This window comes from Phocoena phocoena, chromosome 7 (assembly GCF_963924675.1).
Source record: "Phocoena phocoena chromosome 7, mPhoPho1.1, whole genome shotgun sequence".
Lineage (NCBI taxonomy): Eukaryota > Metazoa > Chordata > Mammalia > Artiodactyla > Phocoenidae > Phocoena > Phocoena phocoena.
Genome location: NC_089225.1, coordinates 52,582,242 through 52,600,543, shown reverse-complemented (window position 1 = coordinate 52,600,543; position 18,302 = coordinate 52,582,242). Strand labels below are relative to the sequence as shown.

The 18,302-nt window shown below is 38.1% G+C and overlaps 1 protein-coding gene and 1 non-coding gene across 2 annotated transcripts in view; one reads left to right on the top strand and one right to left on the bottom strand.

Annotated features, from left to right (window-relative positions):
• The window catches only part of PPIG (peptidylprolyl isomerase G), a 41,237-nt gene extending 31,492 nt beyond the window's left edge, over positions 1–9,745 (bottom strand). Inside the window, exons 1-4 of the mRNA XM_065880486.1 lie at positions 9,624–9,745; positions 695–742; positions 293–370; positions 124–198 (exon numbers count right to left, since the gene is read on the bottom strand). Of these exons, the coding sequence (XP_065736558.1) occupies positions 124–198; positions 293–353 (136 nt within the window). The 5' untranslated portion in view covers positions 354–370; positions 695–742; positions 9,624–9,745. The remainder of the gene's footprint in view (positions 1–123; positions 199–292; positions 371–694; positions 743–9,623) is intronic.
• Positions 9,746–11,233: 1,488 nt separating this feature from the next.
• On the top strand, positions 11,234–11,306 carry TRNAE-CUC (transfer RNA glutamic acid (anticodon CUC)). The gene has a single exon. It is a non-coding gene; the product is annotated as a tRNA-Glu (tRNA).
• Positions 11,307–18,302: the final 6,996 nt, after the last annotated feature.

The window sequence follows — 18,302 nt, the reverse complement described above, 5'->3', positions numbered from 1 at the left end:
ATAGTCAGCATGCTGAGAAGGAAATAACATGCCTGAAAAAATCTAAAACATGTTAAATTAAAAATCAAAGCAAACTGAAATCAAATGGAACTACTATTACGGCAAGTGAAAATGTCAACAAACCTGTACAAAGACAACGAAAGTTCTCGCATGTTTTGGGGCACACATCAGAAAATAATTCAAAGACAACTCTTCCAGCTAAAAAAGAAGGTAGTTGGTTTAAATTTCTTTACTAACTTAAAATATTAAGTACTTATATATAAATGTTAAATAGGGACATTAATTTCCTTACCAGGTTGATTATTAATGGCGATGTCAAAAAAACATCGAGGACGCTGAACCTTTATTCCCATGGCTTCAATACTTCAATCTATGAGTAAAATACAGTTTCAGGCAAACAGACGAAAACAGCAAAGATTTTTCATACATTTCTGAAAACAAAACAAAACTCTGTGGAGCATAAATGAAAAATGTAGTCTGAATTTATTTTATTATTTATTTCCATGACATAAATCACATGAATTATTCTTTTCTTTGAGAGATTAGATTGCATCTTGTGAGGCAATCAGAAAAGACATTATAGGTCTAGCCATTATATAACACAATTTCTATTTTAACAACCAAATATAGATTGCCACCTCAAACAGAAAATTGTATTAAGTCTGTATGATTAGTGAACTAAGCAGAAGATTACCTTTAAATAGAGAAAAATCAAGGACAAGCTGATCCAATCTTTTTGCGCCTAGAAAACAAAATAAATTTTGATTAAAATGGACTTTTTAAAAGAAAAACATTCAAATTCCCCAAAAATGCCAAAAATAATTCCCCAAGGAAGAAAGAAAGTGGGATACTTTAGTAATAGTAATATATGGTAGATTTACATTCTGAGTAAAAATACATTACATTTTACATATAAAGCTATTTTTTGATCATAAACAATAGCCTTTACTGATACACTAGTGTAGACACAAAAAATATCAGTAAGTGAGATACTCTATGTAAGTTTTATCTACATAGCAGATGGCTATTAGTTAAGACATTCTTTTTTTTTTTTTTTGCGGTACACGGGCCTCTCACTGTTGTGGCCTCTCCTGTTGCGGAGCCCAGGCTCCGGACGCGCAGGCTCGGCGGCCATGGCTCACAGGCCCAGCCGCTCCGCGGCATGTGGGATTTTCCCGAACCGGGGCACGAACCCGTGTCCCCTGCATCGGCAGGCGGACTCTCAACCACTGCGCCACCAGGGAAGCCCCAAGACATTCTTTTGATAGGCGTTTATTTTAAGGACTTAAAATGTTTGAATTGTAATACTTGGAGGAGAATGACAGGGTAAGGTGAAAAGCAGAAGAAACAAAATAGCATCCAAAATGGCGCACTATAAAAATAATAGTTTCATCTGTTTAGAACAGAGACTAACTGAAATGTTTATGCGTTTCTGAAAATTATAGTATCTAGGCTGGTAGCTCAGTAAGCAGTGAATGATATTTTAAATCCAGTGAAATTTTTATTGAGACAATTTTAGATTCAGTTATAGGAAATAATACATAGATACATGTTTCCCCAATGGTAACATTTTACAAAACTATGGTATAATAGCACAACTGTAGCATAAAAGCATAACAATGCTTATACACTTCACATTTCCCCAGTTCTACCTGTACTCATTTGTGTGTATATTTATTTAGTTCTACACAATTTTATCACACATATAGGTTCATATAACTACCACCATTCCTATCAATTTTACACATACCACAAACCACAAGTCAGAATACTCAACAATAAAAGCATGGAAGACTTTGCCCAAATTACCAACAATTTGAAAAATACAAATTCTATGTATTTATTCTTTATTGCATGGAAAGGGGGGGAAATACCATTTTCTCACAACTTCCTCCATTTTTTATTTCTAAAAGATACAATATATATACTAAAAATTTGTTTCACATGAAATAAAGCAAAAAAGATGCCTTTCAATCCTCCAGGAGACTACAGACATAGACTTCCTGAAAACAATAAAACAAAACAAAACTTAGTAATTTTAAAATCTTGCCAAGTTTGCTGCATTAAGTTTTTTTGTATAGAATTTCAACTCATGCACATTTGAAGTTGAGAATACACTGAATCCATAAATCTGAGGAAACTATCCTATCTTAAAGAGAAATATTAAATTACTACTTAGTACCTGATTATCTTTTATCTTCTAAATAACTTTTACAGGCCTTCTTAAATTCTCTACTTTTGAAGGTAGAAGAAGAGAAGAGGAAGTTTAGTGATTTATTTATTTTCCTCCAAAAAAAACCTTCTAAAGTTATTTGTTTAGCCACATATCTCAGGTAGAGATTTTTATTCTTACAAAATGAGTATAGATAGCACTGCCCAAAACATACTGAATTGTTTACAGTTATAGTTGATTTCCTATTTACTATGTTCTTGAAAACAAACTCCAAATGTGTGACACACACACATACACAGAGGAAGTATTATTCAGTCACAAAAAAGAAAAAAATCCTCCCACTTGTGACAACATGGATGGGCCTTGGGGGCATTATGTTAAGTGAAATAAATCAGACAGAGAAAGACAAATACTGTACAATCTCACTTACACATGGAATCTTAAAAAAAATCCAAAACCTGAACATATAAAGTACTGAGAATGTAATGTACAGCATGGCTAGTAATATCGTGCTGCATATTTGAAAGTTGCTAAAGACAATCTTCTCATCACAAGAAAAAAAATTTTCTAAGTATGTGAGGTGATGAATGTTAACTAGACTTACTGTGATCATTTTGCAATGTATACATTTAATAAGTGAGCATGCTGTACATCTGAAACAAATATAAAGTTATATGTCAATTACATCTTAAAAAAAAAAAGGATTTACACCAAAATATTAACATTGATAATACCTGAGCCATGAATTTAAGGGTAATATTTATGTATTTCTGTTTTCCAAATTTTCTTCAACAAACAGGTACTAATTTTATAAGCAGGAAAAATATTTTTAAAGAAATACTAATAAAATGAGATAATTTTCTGCCTATTAAAATAGCAAAGATATTTTAAAAGAAGAATTCCCAATATAGTAAGCAACTCCTCTGGAAACATATGTGAACCTCTTAAGTTTTTATACCTTAAACTGGTTTATACCTTAAAAAATCCAATTGCTAGGAATCTACTGTAAGGAACTATCTTAAATTTAGAAAGCCTTCATGTGTAAAGTTGGCCATCTTAGTGCTCCTTTCAGTAATATACTATCACAAGTAATCTATTCAATATTATGACAAATGGTTACATTATGGTCTCTAGTTGAACAAAATATCATAGTTATGGAAGCAATGCTTACAAAGATTAATAATTTGGAAAATGCTCATAATTTGTTAAAAATAATCAAGATAAACAACAGTATATGCAATATTATTATAATAATAATTATAAACTACTCCTAACCCTGAAATTCAAAGATTTACAAAAAAAAAAAAAATTGAAAGGAGGACTCCCCTGGCGGCACAGTGGTTCAGAATCCGCCTGCCAATGCAGGGGACATGGGTTCGAGCTCTGGTCCGGGAAGATCCCACATGCTGTGGAACAACTAAGCCCGTGAACCACAACTACTGAGCCTAAGCTCTAGAGGCCATGAGCCACAACTACTGAAGCCCGTGCACCCAGAGCCTGTGCTCCGCAACAAGAGAAGCCACCGCAAAATGAGAAGCCTGCGCAGCACATCAAAGGGTAGCCCCCACTTGCTGCAACTAGAGAAAAGCCCGTGCACAGCAAGGAAGACCCAACGCAGCCAAAAAGAAAAAAAAAAAAAAAAAAAAAAAAGGAAGATTGAAAGGAAATAATCACTACGGTGTTTGGTTTTAAGACTGGAGAGTGTTTTTGCCTCACTGTACTTCTTTCTACTTTCTTTAACAAACATAGCTGCTGTTATAAATAAAAAATTCATAATAGAATAGAAAATGTACATATAATTTTCTAAGATTATAATATACATGTCTGTGTGTGGTTATAATATATATTTAGGTTATACCATGTGGGGATACTGTACTTTTCATAGAAATAGATTTAAATGGTTGCTTGAAATAACAAATCAAATATGCCTTAAGTTTAAGAAAGATGAAAGACAGCATATTATTATTAAAAGCACTGTACAAATATCTTGAGTATGTAAATGTTCTAATATTAGTAGCTAATGAAGAACAATGGTGACACAAAAGATGGCTCGATGCTATGTCTCTAACATTACTGAAATCAAATTTTATCTAATCAGAAACAGGACACAGTATTTCCTCTTTATTATTTCCTGGTATTACAATATCTAAAATCAAACACAAGACAAACATCTGGTCAATTTTTCTTTCTTTTTTTTTTTCAAGAAAGAGTAAAGAGAAAATACTGAGAGATATCAAAAATACAATTCAGGGAAAAAAGTCAAGCCTATGCAATTTTCAAGTCTATGCAATTTTCAATAAAATAAGTCATGAATTTCCTAAGGATAGTACATAAAGACAGCTTTCAGAGCAGTAGTCTGCAGGCGAACTGTTCACTGCAAAGTTGTTTAATCTAAATGAGTTGCAGCTGTTTTATAAAATGCAGATATAAATTTTTCTTTAAAAAAAAAAAATCACCATATGTAGCAACATGCCCCACTCCTGTACAGCAATCAGCATAGTGTGCCCCTTTAGATGAGGTATGTATGTTCCAGTTCGACCTAGTTTCCACTATTGCATGTTAGCCGTTACCATTTATCATCTACTTGACCTCTTGCATTCACCTCACCTGCCTGACTCTCTAAGTATTTCATACTTAATATCATCTACTTTATTTATAATGAAAATACTTTTAAAGATAATCAGCAAAGTTAATAAGCTCACTGAAAAAAGAGTACACAAAAATGCATAAAATCCTGACTTTTAACACTTTTATGTATATTCTTCCACTTTCTTCTAACCAGATAGAATTACAATATGTTGTTTTAAATGTTTATCAACACTACCAGTCATTTTTGTGTGTCAACTATAATGTAACAAAATTTCAAAATATTAAATGCTAGGATGTATAAACTTCTGCAACAAATGTATTTCATAAATATATCAGAGATGTAACAAATTCATAAGTAAAAAGTTTAATCTTGTAGTTTCATACATAAAATAATTTCCATATTCACCCTAAAGTAACATGAAGGATTGGGCGGGGGCAGGAGAAGGACACAGGCAACTAATTATTAAAATATATAGTAAAGAACATGGTATTTGTAATTAGGCAATAAATAATGCAGTGACTTTATTACATTCAAAGAATTACCTGGAAGTTTCACACAGTATGAGGGAGTCAGCATAGCATCTGGTCTCGAAAAAGGAGACAGTAAATACTTTTAACTATTAAGATGACAAGCTGGTCTTTGACATTTCTGATTCCCTTGGCTAATTCCTAAGTGTCCTTAAAAATTTAACATAGCCAAAGTACACTCTGGGAATTTCACCCCAACTCTCTAAAGTTTAAATGATTCTCATTTGTTCAATTTTATTTTCATTATCATAAACTTGTCTGTAAACTCCTTGAACTCAGATCCTTTCTATCTTCAACACCAAGAATAATGTCTGGCCCAGGACTACATTACCAAAGAGAATGCGAGTTAAAGCATGAGCAGAAGAAGCTGACTCTTACCCAGTACCTTTTCTCCCATATGTACTGCTTCTCACCTGGGGTATTGCTAATACGTATCTGTAGTTAGTAAATCTTCTCGGCCTATTCCACAGTTGAAATAGAGCCTGTTTTCTAGATCTGCCTTCTAGGGCTGCATTCTATTAAGTGTCTATTTTCTTTTCTTTTTCTTTAAACAGAATCCGCTATAAGAGAGAACATCTTCAGTTCAAAACCAAGAAACAAAGATGGGAAGTTCTCATCTGCTTAAGTTTAATAAAAAGGTAACAATTTTCATATAAGTCTTCCACCTCTAAGTGCAATCATATTAAGTTTAACTAAAACTATAGCAGATCTTGAAGATTACTTTCAAAGATGGCAATCTAACATTCACATTTTACATTCATTCTTTACCCTACCTTAATGTAATTCACAGAGATCAAATGAGAAATAAAAATGGATTGCTTAGGGCTTCCCTGGTGGCGCAGTGGTTGGGAGTCCGCCTGCCGATGCAGGGGACACGGGTTCGTGACCCGGTCCGGGAAGATCCCACATGCCGCAGAGCGGCTGGGCCTGTGAGCCATGGCCGCTGAGCCTGAGCGTCTGGAGCCTGTGCTCCGCAACGGGAGAGGCCACAACAGTGAGAGGCCCACGTACAGGAAAAAAAAAAAAAAAAAAAAAAAAAGGATTGCTTAAAAAACATATAAATACGTTTACGAATGCCAGATTGCTAGCGAATTAAGTACAAACAAGTTAACGTTCTGAGGTGTCAGAAAAAGGCAACTATGATCTTCTGCACAGTTCCCCTTCCCTTAGTGTCTCTGACAGTCACAAACCTCGGCCCTGGTAAAAACATAATTAACAGTGTATAGGCACTTACTAAATTCTTAAATCCTTCAGAAAACTTAAAGAGAAAAGCTGTAATGTTGCCACGTTCGGTGTTAAATAACTTTTTGCACATACAACCCGAGAGACATAAAAACATAGTACAACTATGTTAGTACCAAACTAAAAAGCATATACTAACTGGGAAATCTCTCCTAATATTAATATTTTACCTGCAATTATCTAAACTCTTATAATGATAAATTTATCCCACTGTCTTCAGAGATAGAATCACACCATACTAGCAATGTTATTCAATCCAGTAACTCCTAAATAAAAAATTACACACTTTTGAAGTTTGAAGGAAATAGATAATCTAGTCCAATCTTCTGATTTTATACACTGACAACAAGAGGATTAGAGAGCTGAAGTGACTGGCTCAAAGTCACAAGCGGAAAAAAAAGCAAGAGTTTTCTGGTTAAGACTACAGCTTCACTGTAGAAACTAGCTTATTCACAAATATTCCAGATAATGGCTTACATAATTTTACTTTTCGCCATATGACCACAATGCAATGATTTAATTATGAATAAACCTTAAGCTAAACTTTATGCACAATTAACAGTAGCTTAATATATAAACCACCAGGCTTCATGCAAGTTAAAAATCAGTAAGTTAAGGAATCATTCATGTTTTAAAAATAACCATTTTAATACCAAAAATTGATATCTATATTTATAAGTATGATGTATTTAAATTTCAAGACAAGTTGGTAATCATTTTAAGCCACTACTCAAACTAAAACAAAGTGCAAAAGATTTCCTGTCTGGCACTAAAAGTACACAGTCCCAGTTACAGCAGTTTTCTCTGAGTATTTATAATACTGCCTGTAGTAAATTTCAAGATGCAAGATTTGCCCTACGGAAATAAAAATATACTGAGTTCTTATGGAGACCATATATGCATTAAACCAGGTCAAAACTATTGACACTTAATCAAATGAAAACTGAAACTTGGTGCTAATATTAAAGAAAAAGAAAAGAACAATACCACTACATAGCAGTGAGATTTGCAACAAACTCTTCAAATCACTTGAATTAATTATCTATGGATTCCAACTACATAGAACAAGACACCTTAGTACATCAGGATACAGAAAATAAATACATTATAATTCTGTTGAAATATCCTACAAATAAAACAACGGAAAAAATCAACATGTATTTCTTAAAAGAGCAACATTTGAAGAATTCATTGTAGATGGTGTCCTGATAACTAATAGAACTAGTTCATCCTACTATGAAGGCTACCAATTTCCCTTTGCATAGAGAATGGATGCTGCCTGATACGAAATCTAATTTAAAATATGCAAAATATCAAAAGGACAAAGACTTTACTTAGAGGCCACCGATACTGCAAGACCACAATAACAAGCACGAAAAATCAAAGGCCTTTAACAAGTCACAATAAATGTAATGTATGCTCTTCACTTCACTCATTCGAGAACTGCGGAGTTCTTTTACACAGAATTTTAGCAACCCTGAATATTTATGTTTGAAGCCCACAGCTGACGATAGTCTGAAATCAAATATCATTTTATAGATGAAATAAAACTGAGGTTCAGAAAGATAGCTGGGCCAGAAACAAATCCAAAGTTTCTGACCTAGGAAGTTTGTATATTTGTACACCCCTGACAACAGGGGAAGACAAGAGCCTGCAAAGACAAAAACCTTAAAAAAGTAAACAAAGTTAAAAAACAAAACGAAAAAAGCACAGAATCCTACTACAAGACAAGACCCATTAGGATCTCAGGACACCAACAATCCTGAATCATAAATTAGAAAACGTTAATGTAAAATGAGCTCTGTTTAAAACCGAAGTATGTAATTTCTCATAGAAATAATCCCATCTCAAATGGTTAAACTAAAAAAAGGAGGAGCGGAAGATAAAATGGGTAAATTTTCAGATGCATAAAAAATATGAATGAGAGAAACAGCCATTCTAGATATCTGTGCCTTTTCTGGATTTTATACCTCGATTTCAGAAAATGTTTACACACCCCCTCTCCATCGTCTATACAAACCGGGAAATTACTGGCCATTCTTTGCCAAACGGTAATCCAAAGACTCACATACTTTTCTATCTGGTTTTAAGCTACTGAAAATTAACGTACCCCCTAATTTCCAAAACACTTAATTGTTCCTTGGTTGTATTTCTGATCACCATTGCAAAAACTTGGTCCTGCATAAAGTACTGTTGTGGGAAGAAATTAAAATCAATGCACAAAATGGTGCTTTCGTAACATTTGCAAAACGACTGGGAGTTTTCCATTCCCGCAGACCTCGATTCAACACCTTAAAAGACTAAAGACGAAGCAAATTCGCACACTTCCCCCAAGGCATATGGAGCTCCGAAGCCATCACCCTCCTCCAAAACAGTAACTATCTCCTGCTAAAAGGCCTGCACTGCTCACAGCTCCTCGGAACCGTGGGAGAACTTGGAGTCAGCTCTGGGATGAGAAGGGAAGAGCCTGGATTTGAGTTTCAGGAGAACTAAGTGGCCTGTGTCACTTCACCACGCACGATAACCGGCTGTGAGAGGAAAAGGTCGGAGTAGGGGGAAAGCCTAGCCTAATCTTAAACCCTGAGATCCTGGCTCCTCGCCTGCCACTCTCCAACCCTAATCTGACAGGACGGCAGGTAACGCGTCCCACTTCCCCACCTATCCTCCCACCTACCCCGCATTCGTGCTTAGTCTTACGATTTTGAAGCATCAAAATCACCCCGGCTCCCTAGAGTTCAGGCCACCATCGCTGCCGCCATATTACAGCTTGTGCGGCAAAATGCGTCAGGGAGGGAGGTGTGCGCCCGAGTGGAGAGGGCGGGGGCGGGGGCGGGCAGGGGGAAGGCCGTTTCCCAGGCCCGTGAGGCACGGTTAGAAGGCCTCTGCAGCCGCAAGAGCTGCAAAGCTAGCGTCACGATCTTTGGGGGCCGCCTCTGGCACCTGGCAGCCCCGATACCTCGAGGGGAGGCGGTAAAGTCGGTCTGGGCCTATCGCGTCGGCTCCGCCCCTCTCCTCGGGCCCTTCCCGCTCTCGTACCCCGGCACTGCTGCAAAGGACGCCACCGAAACAACACGGGCCCCGTGCCACCTACTTGCACTAGTACACTCTCCTCTTCCCGGGGTCCAGTCCTTTAAATCGCTTCAAATCTACCGCCGCCAGAAAAGGCGCTAAGGCCAATGACCGCCTCCCTCCCCCCAGTCCCGGCGTGGAGGGAAAGCGTCGCGCCGGAAGTACGTCACGGCGCGGCGGACCGCATCTTCGGGTGCTCCGTCGATCGCGTCATCTCACCCTCCCCGGAGTTCTAGGATGTTGGTGTCTGTTAAATGCCTGGTTTATAGGTAACTTAATGCTTTCTGTGTGAGTTGATTGAGAGCGTTTGAAACCGCCATGTCGTTCGTGAAATGAAGTGCTTCACTTAATAAACATTTATTGATCCTCTGCCAGGGTACTGGGAAGGAGACCCTACCTTCAAGGAGCTTCCAGGTCAGCTTCCAGTTAACGCTATGACACAAGTTCTAAAAAACAGATGAACAAAGTGCTATTTGACAAAAGGAAGAAATTATAAAGGGCATTGACGCTCTTTGTTGTCGTTTTTAAATATTCTCACAGCAGCCCCATGATACAGATTATTATCCTTGTTTCACAGATAAAGAAATTGAGGCTCAGGGAAGATAAGTGCCTCTCTCCCAGACACACTGTTCCTAAATACCAGAGCAAGGCTTTGACTGCAAATCCAGTTCTCCAGGGGAGACCACTATTTTGGGACATATATTGTTATTTAATTGTTTTAACAGCCTAAGAATCCCTAGATTTTTAGAATTAATTCCCCCTGCTATTCAGGGGAGTTGGCGGCAATCATTGTGGAGATATGGGGTGAGTGAGTTTTAAAGGAAACAGCTAAGAGGACTTAGATTTTATTACTGTATGAAAAGAACGTTAAGTTACAATCATTTAAATTTTTCACTCATTTACCTGAGGTAAATTAGTAATTATCAACAGCAGTTGGGCATGTGGTACTCTTAAGCATCTTCACCAATTTTATTAGCTGTAAAACTGAGAGGACAATCCCTGCCACTTTTAAGCCATTGCCTTCATTGCAGGGGAGGAGCAGCATACTCCTCTTTGAACAGTTCAGAGGTTGTATGAATTTACACTTTGCAGTGAGGAGGGCAATTCTACAATACCTTTAAAAATCCGATTTATACTGAGCACTCTATTAAGATAGTTGGTTTGTTTGACTTTTGTTTGTTCAGAATATATTTTTATTTAGCTATGATATACAGATTTACTTTTTAGATTTCTACTTACTGGTAGAGGTAATGTGTGGCATTGCTGTGACATTGGTGTATTCTCCCTCTTTCTCACCCATTCAGTCAGAGACATCTTTGAGGATATATTACAGATTATACCATAGTTAACATTTTGAAGTGTACAAAGGTGACGTTACTAATCTTGTTCTAGGATATACTATCTTGCTAGAGAGATAGACTTTCATATGAAGTGACTGAAGAATTATTTAACAGTAAAATATTAATAAGTACTTAGATATAGTATACATTATAAATGGTCAGATTTTAGGAGATTCTTGAAAGAAGTTTTGAAGCAGCATTACAAATGTCTATTCAAGGACTGGTGGCTGGTGCTGAACTATAACAAAGTTTTCACTGCTCTTTTCTTAAGAAGAGTTGTTTTGGGGGGAATTCCCTGGTGGTCCAATGGTTAGGACTCAGCACTCTCACTGCTGGGGCCCCAGGTTCAATCCCTGGTTGGGGAACTAAAATCCCATAAGCCATGTGGCACGGCCAAATAAGTTGTTTTGTTCATTTTAATTAAGCATATCACCTTTTCTCAGATGGTTATAGAATGTGATAGTTGTTTTCTTTCTCTAGATGTCCTTACTTGGACAAACGAAAAATTGGCATGCTTTGCTGGGTCTCAAACATGTTGAAATTTCATTGGTCTGTGAAATCCAAAACTTTCCCAAATAGATTTGACATGGATTTATTGTTCCAAGAAGGAAGAGTTTGCAAGTAACAGGAAGTATTATTATCTACGTTAATTTGGTGGCTTAAAGAACAAAGGATTTATTTCTCTCTTACATAATAGATCTGAGGTGAGAGGGCCAGATCAGAGGGCAGCTTTACTCCATATAGTCAGTCAGGACCTTGAGTTCCTTATATATAATTCCAATATGCTCCAGGTCCTTGACATTGCATGATTAGAGTGTATTGCTGGTTTCAGGCGGCAGGAAGGAAAGAGGTTATGTCTTAAGGCCTAAACAAGGAAGTAATACATGCCACTTTGCCTCTAATTCCATCAACAAAAACTTAATTGCAGGGCCAAACCCAATTACAGGGTACTGAGAAATGTAATATTGACATGTGTCCAGAAATAAGACAGGGCCAAACCCAATTACAAGGTACTGAGAAATGTAATATTGGCATATGCCACAACTACTGAGCCTGCGCTCTGAAGCCTGTGAGCCACAACTACTGAGCCCGTGTGCCACAACTACTGAAGCCCACGCACCTAGAGCCCATGCTCCACAACGAGAGAAACCACTGCAATGAGAAGCCTGTGTACCACAACGAAGAGTAGTCCCTGCTCGCTGCAACTAGAGAAAGCCCGTGCTCAGCAACGAAGACCCAACACAGCCAAAAATAAAATAAATAAATTTATTTTTTAAAAAAGATAGTTATTTGCATAATTAGTTTATGTGACCATTTTGAACTATAAGCACACAAGATTTGCTGTGATGTTGCTAGTATTTTGAAATACATATAGACTCGCACTTGTAGGTGAACTGTTAGAATCACTTTTATTAACAGATTTAAAGAAAAAAATTTTATAATCATCAAAACGGGGTTTCAAGGGGTGACTTCAGTTACACCTTAACTTACTTTGTATGCCTTTTTTAAGGGTAGGATTTTAAAATTAAAGTTTAACATATATTCATAAACCGTAAGTATAGCTTCATACATTTTTACAAAGTGAACATACAGGTGTAACCTCCACTAGATTAAGACATAGAGCAATATCAGCATCCCGGAAGCACCCCTCATACCCCCACCCCATAATGCTATCACCCCACCCCTATCAAAGATAATTTCTATTTGGAGCTCCATCAGCATATATTAGTTTTGTCTGTTTTAGAAACTTATATAAATGGAATTATGCATATATATTCATTTGTGACTGGCTTTTTTGCTCAACGTTGTGTTTGTGAGATTATCAATATTGCTGCGTGCAACAATAGTTTGTTATTTCTAATGTCCGTATAGTACTCCATTATATGTGTGTATTAGTTGGGGTTCTCCAAAGAAACAGAAGGAATAGGATATAAATAGGAAGAGAATTATTATGAAGAATTGGCTCACGTGATTATGAGGGCTGAAAAGTCTCACAATCTGCTGTCTGCAAGCTAGAGACCCTGGAAAGCTGGTGGTATAATTCCAGTCCAAGTTCCAGATCCAGGGGAGCTGATGGTGAAAATCTCAGTTCAAGGGCGGAAGACCAATATCCCAGCTTAAGCAGCCAGGCAGGAAGCAGAAGGGGTGAATTCCTCCTTCCTGTGCCTTCTTGTTCTATTAAGGCCCTCCATGAACTGGATAATGCCCACCCACATTGGGGAGGGCAGTCAACTTTACTGAGCCCACCAGTTCAAATGCTAATCTCATCCAGAAACACCCTCACAGACACACCTAAAAATAATGTTTAATCTGGGTAGCCCTTGGTCCAGTCAAGTTGACACATAAAATTGACCATCACAATGGGTATTGAATAATTTATCCATTCTACTTTAGATGGATATTTGTGTTGTTTTTGAGTTTTAGATATTATGAATAAAGTTTTTATGAACATTCTTGAATATGGTATATTGGAGCACATATATTTTGCATGTACGTTGGAAGTATACCTAGGAATGGAATTGTTGGATCTTAGGGTGTGGATAGAATCAGCTTTGGTAGATACTGCAATGAGTTTTCTGAAGTGGTTGTACAATACTTTTGTTGTATGTGCCTTTTTCTTTTTTTTTTTTTTTTTTTTGTGTTACGTGGGCCTCTCACTGTTGTGGCCTCTCCCGTTGCAGAGCACAGGCTCCGGACGCGCAGGCTCAGCGGCCATGGCTCACAGGCCCAGCCGCTCCGCGGCATGTGGGATCCTCCCGGACCAGGGCACAAACCCGTGTCCCCTGCATCGGCAGGTGGACTCTCAACCACTGCACCACCAGGGAAGCCCTGTATGTGCCGTTTGATTCCAATATTAGTGAGAACTCTCATTTTCAAATAAGAGATGCCCAGCTTGAAGTAGTTTAGGTAAAATTGGGAATGTATTGCTTCGTGAAACAAAACTGTTGGACACTGTGGTGGCTTTAAAAACATGTCCGTAAGTTCCTTAATGTGACTTTCTTCCATCGACTAAGGCAAAGTGATAGTTTGTGATTTTTGGAGACTAGGTCATAAAAGCATTTTGATTTCCTCCTTGCTGTGTCTCTTGGATAGGGGAAATCAGCTGCCATGTCTTTAAGACACTCAAGCAGACTATGGAGAGGCACGTGTGGCAAGAAACAGGCTTCCTGGAAAAAGCCATAGAGGAATTGAGGCCTCCTGCCAACAGCCATGTGAGTGAGCCATTTAAAAGCAATCCTCTGGCCTCAGTCAAGCCTTCAAATAACTCCAGTCCTTGTTGACATCTGACTTCAATTACGTTAGAAATTGTGAGCCAGAACTGTTTCGCTAAGCTACTTCTGAATTTCTGATCCACAGAAGCTGTGGGATAATAAATGTTATTTTAATTCATTAAGTTTGGGCATGTATTTTATACAGCAGCGTATAACCAATACAGAGAAGAAAAAATAGATGGAATGTCACGGAACTTCTCTCTTGTCTAATTCTACTTACCTGTTTTTTGGCTTCATTCTCTTGACTGACTCCTTCAAGAGGCTATGTCACATCTTGATAAACGGAGTCTCTGCCAGCTCCAATTATAAAATGCCAGAAAAGTCTTCGATTAGCATTGCAGTGACAGCCCCAAAATTTGTGCCTCCCCTTACAAAGTGAGGGGTGTCACTGGGAAATGTTTGTGCCTCCCCTTACAAAGTAAGGGGTGTCACGGGGAAATGTCTGTCCTGCTAAGAACTACGTTTTCTTGCATCTGAGTAAGCATATGCAAATACTTCTCATCAGTGGAAAGTGCATGAAAATGATGTGTATTACATCCAGACCAAGATATTTATGAAGTGCTGTGCTTTTCCATGTCATCTCTTCCTGTTTCCATCAGCTGGATCCAGAGTATTTTAAAGGCTTGGGAGATTATTGAAGAAGCCTAGTTTCCTGAATCTCTGTGTGGAGAAAAGTCCTCCACTGACCAGGGATACCCACTGGTTGTAATGTGATGCGATTGAGAAATCAAATTCTGTAGATTAAGCCATTGATATTTGGCTTTATTCATTACAGCAGACATCATTACCCATCTAATAGGCCAAGGTCCTGAAGCAGTACTAGATTTGGTCTAGCCTGGGTCATTTCAGTCTTTGTAGTGTGAAGTATGGAGTCTGATACCAAAAGAGGGGAAGTAGATGGGCTGGACTACTACAATTAACCTACCTTTACTTTAGAACAATGAAAATTTTTGCTTCTACCCATAGATAAATTAATTATTCTAATTTTCTATTATATTGCCAATATTATGTTTAACTTTTTAAAAGTGCATGTCTATTGTCACATATATTTCACAGTAATATAAACAAGTGTATAAATTTGAACATTCTATAGAGGTTTAAAATTTAATAATTGCCCCTAACCCTTTACAATTACATTTCCTTGAGGTATCCAATGATACTCTTCTCTATTCCTATTCTAACATTAAAAAATCCTCATTTAGTATCCTTCCTCCCTCCCTTTGACAAAAATGAGATCACATCACACATATTACATATTATGCTTTCATTTGAATAAAAGTGTAGGGGCTTCCCTGGTGGCGCAGTGGTTGAGTCCACCTGCTGATGCAGGGGACACGGGTTTGTGCCCCAGTCCGGAAGGATCCCACATGCTGCGGAACGGCTGGGCCCGTGGGCCATGGCCGCGGAGCCTGCGCATCCGGAGCCTGTGCTCTGCAATGGGAGAGGCCACAGCAGTGAGAGGCCCGTGTACCGCAAAAAAAAAAAAAAAAAATCATGAACATCTTTGATATCTATACAGCATTCCATAGTATGGGCATACTATAATTTATCTAGTCATTCTCCTATTGGACATTTCAGTTGTTTCAAGTTTTGGTTAATATAAACTATTGTAATAAACATCCTTTTATGTATATCCTTATATATTGAGGTTTATAAATCTGTAGGAAAGATAGCCAGAGGTGAGATTATTGGGTCACATAATACATACACTTTGGGCCTCTCACTGTTGTGGCTTCTCTGGTTGCGGAGCACAGGCTCTGGACATACAGGCTCAGCGGCGATGGCTAACGGGCCTAGCCGCTCCGCGGCATGTGAGATCTTCCTGGACCAGGGCACGAACCCGTGTCCGCTGCATCGGCAGGCGGACTCTCAAACACTGCACCACCAGGGAAGTCCCTTGAACATTTTTTCACGTGCCTGTGGCCATGGAGTAAGGTCTATTGAAGTCCTTTGCCCATTAAAGAAATCTTCTTGTCATTGGGTTGTAGGATTTCTTTACATATTCTAAATATTAATCCCTGCAGATACATCAATTGCAATATTTTCTCCCATTCTGTGGGTTGCCTTTTCACTCTGTTGATAGTGTCCTTTGATGCATACAAGTTTTTTTAGTTTGATGAAGTCCAGTTAACCTATTTTTTTCTCTTGGTGCCAATAATTTTGGTGTTATATCCAACAAACACATTTTTTTACTGGCAGAATTACTCCAGGAGAAAAAGCATTCATTAACTTGTGATAAAAAAGATAAACAGTTCCTGTTGTTGGGAAACTGATCTGATGTTCATAGCTAAGCATCAATGTTATTTCAAACTAATCTGGCACAATTTAAAGCATGTTGGCCTCCTGTGGGAATAAGGAATCTCATAGAACATCAAGATCAGACAAATTCACTATGCAACACAAAATACCAAAGATTCCCCTTTTGCTAAATGAATGAATGCTACTTCTTTACCAATTTCAGCTTTATCCCCACTTCGGTCAGCCTTCTCTATAGTTAAAATTTATTAAGGTACCCAATCACAGAATTGCCCTGTTTCCTGACAGCACCCAAGATAGGGCAAACCTCATCTTCCTTAGGCCCTCCCCGAAATTACCCACCAAAGCCCAAATCCTGTAAGAGGTTCTTTCTAACACTCTTTTATTGAGCTGCCAAATGGTTTCCTACAGTGTTCATTTTCCTGAGCTGTAACAAGAAGTCCATCAACTGCAGGTTCCTGGTGGGTTTTGGCTGAAGGGCATTGACATTTACTAAGAGGAAAGTTAGAGCCACCCTTTGTTAACCACTTGTCAGCCCTTGTAAAAGATACTTCTTCGTGACTTAAATCATTAGCTAAAATGAAATTTTATAGCTGTGGATTTAAATTATTACCCTAGTTCTCAGGTGTGATTTGTATATAAATATGTATTTTATGAATGCCCTAGACTGCAGGTAAAGGAAAAAGTCCCTAACAGTGACTAAACAAAAAGGATTTTCTTTTCTTACATGGACAGTGTTTCTAGAGGAAGGCAAGCTGCTGGCATCTGTTTGTTCCTTAGACTTGTCTCCTAATAATTCCACAAACAGGTGAGAAGGAGACAAACAGCCCCTAACAAGTGAAGAAACTGTCCTGTCACTATCATTTAGGCCTTACTGTTGCCAGGAGCTGATCTGGCACTCATAGCTCGGCCTTGGTATTCTGTTGAACATAACAATTGCACAGAATGCCAACATGAAACAAGGTTACTCTCTGACTAATGGGTCAAGACCAAAACAAGACCATTCCGTAATTATACCTGAACTCAGACAAAAACAAGAATATTGTCCAAACTGGGACTTCCCTGGTGGTGCAGTGGTTAAGAATCTGTCTGCCAACGCAGGGGACATGGGTTCGAGCCCTGGTCTGGAAAGATCCCACATGTCACAGAGCAGCTAAGCCCATGTGCCACAACTACTGAGCCTGCGCTCTAGAGCCCATGAGCCACAACTACTGAAGCCTGCGTGCCTAGAGCCTGTGCTCCGCAACAAGAGAAGCCACTGCAAGGAGAAGCCCACGCACTGCAATGAGTAGCCCCCACTCGCTGCAACTAGAGAAAGCCTGCGTGCAGCAGCAAAGACCCAATGCAGCCAAATATAAATTTATTTAAAAAAAAAGAATATTGTCCAAACCACAAAAAATGACCAAACATCCACTTATCTTGGCTAATATGAGTGAGGGCTGCTTCTTTACCAATTACAGCTTCAACCTCACTTTGTTCTTTCTGCCTTCTAGATAAAGTTTATTAAAATATTCAGTGAAATTCTCACAGCAGCTAATGTATAGAAAAGTCCCTCTTAAACCCCTGAATCACTTAACACAAAGCCAAATACTATAGTAAGTTCTTTCTAACACCATCTTAATTTGACACCGCTTAGGGTGTGTTCTGCTTCATTGCAGCCAACCAGTAATTCCAACTTTAGGTGTATTCCTGGTGGTCTTTGACTGAAGGGCATTGACACAGGTCATGCTGAGTCTCATCCCTATGCTTTTTCTCGCATTTGTTCTGAAACCCCTTCTGTCCTGTGCATTCAGATCGACCTCAGTTTTCATATTTATTACCAGTTGATCTAGT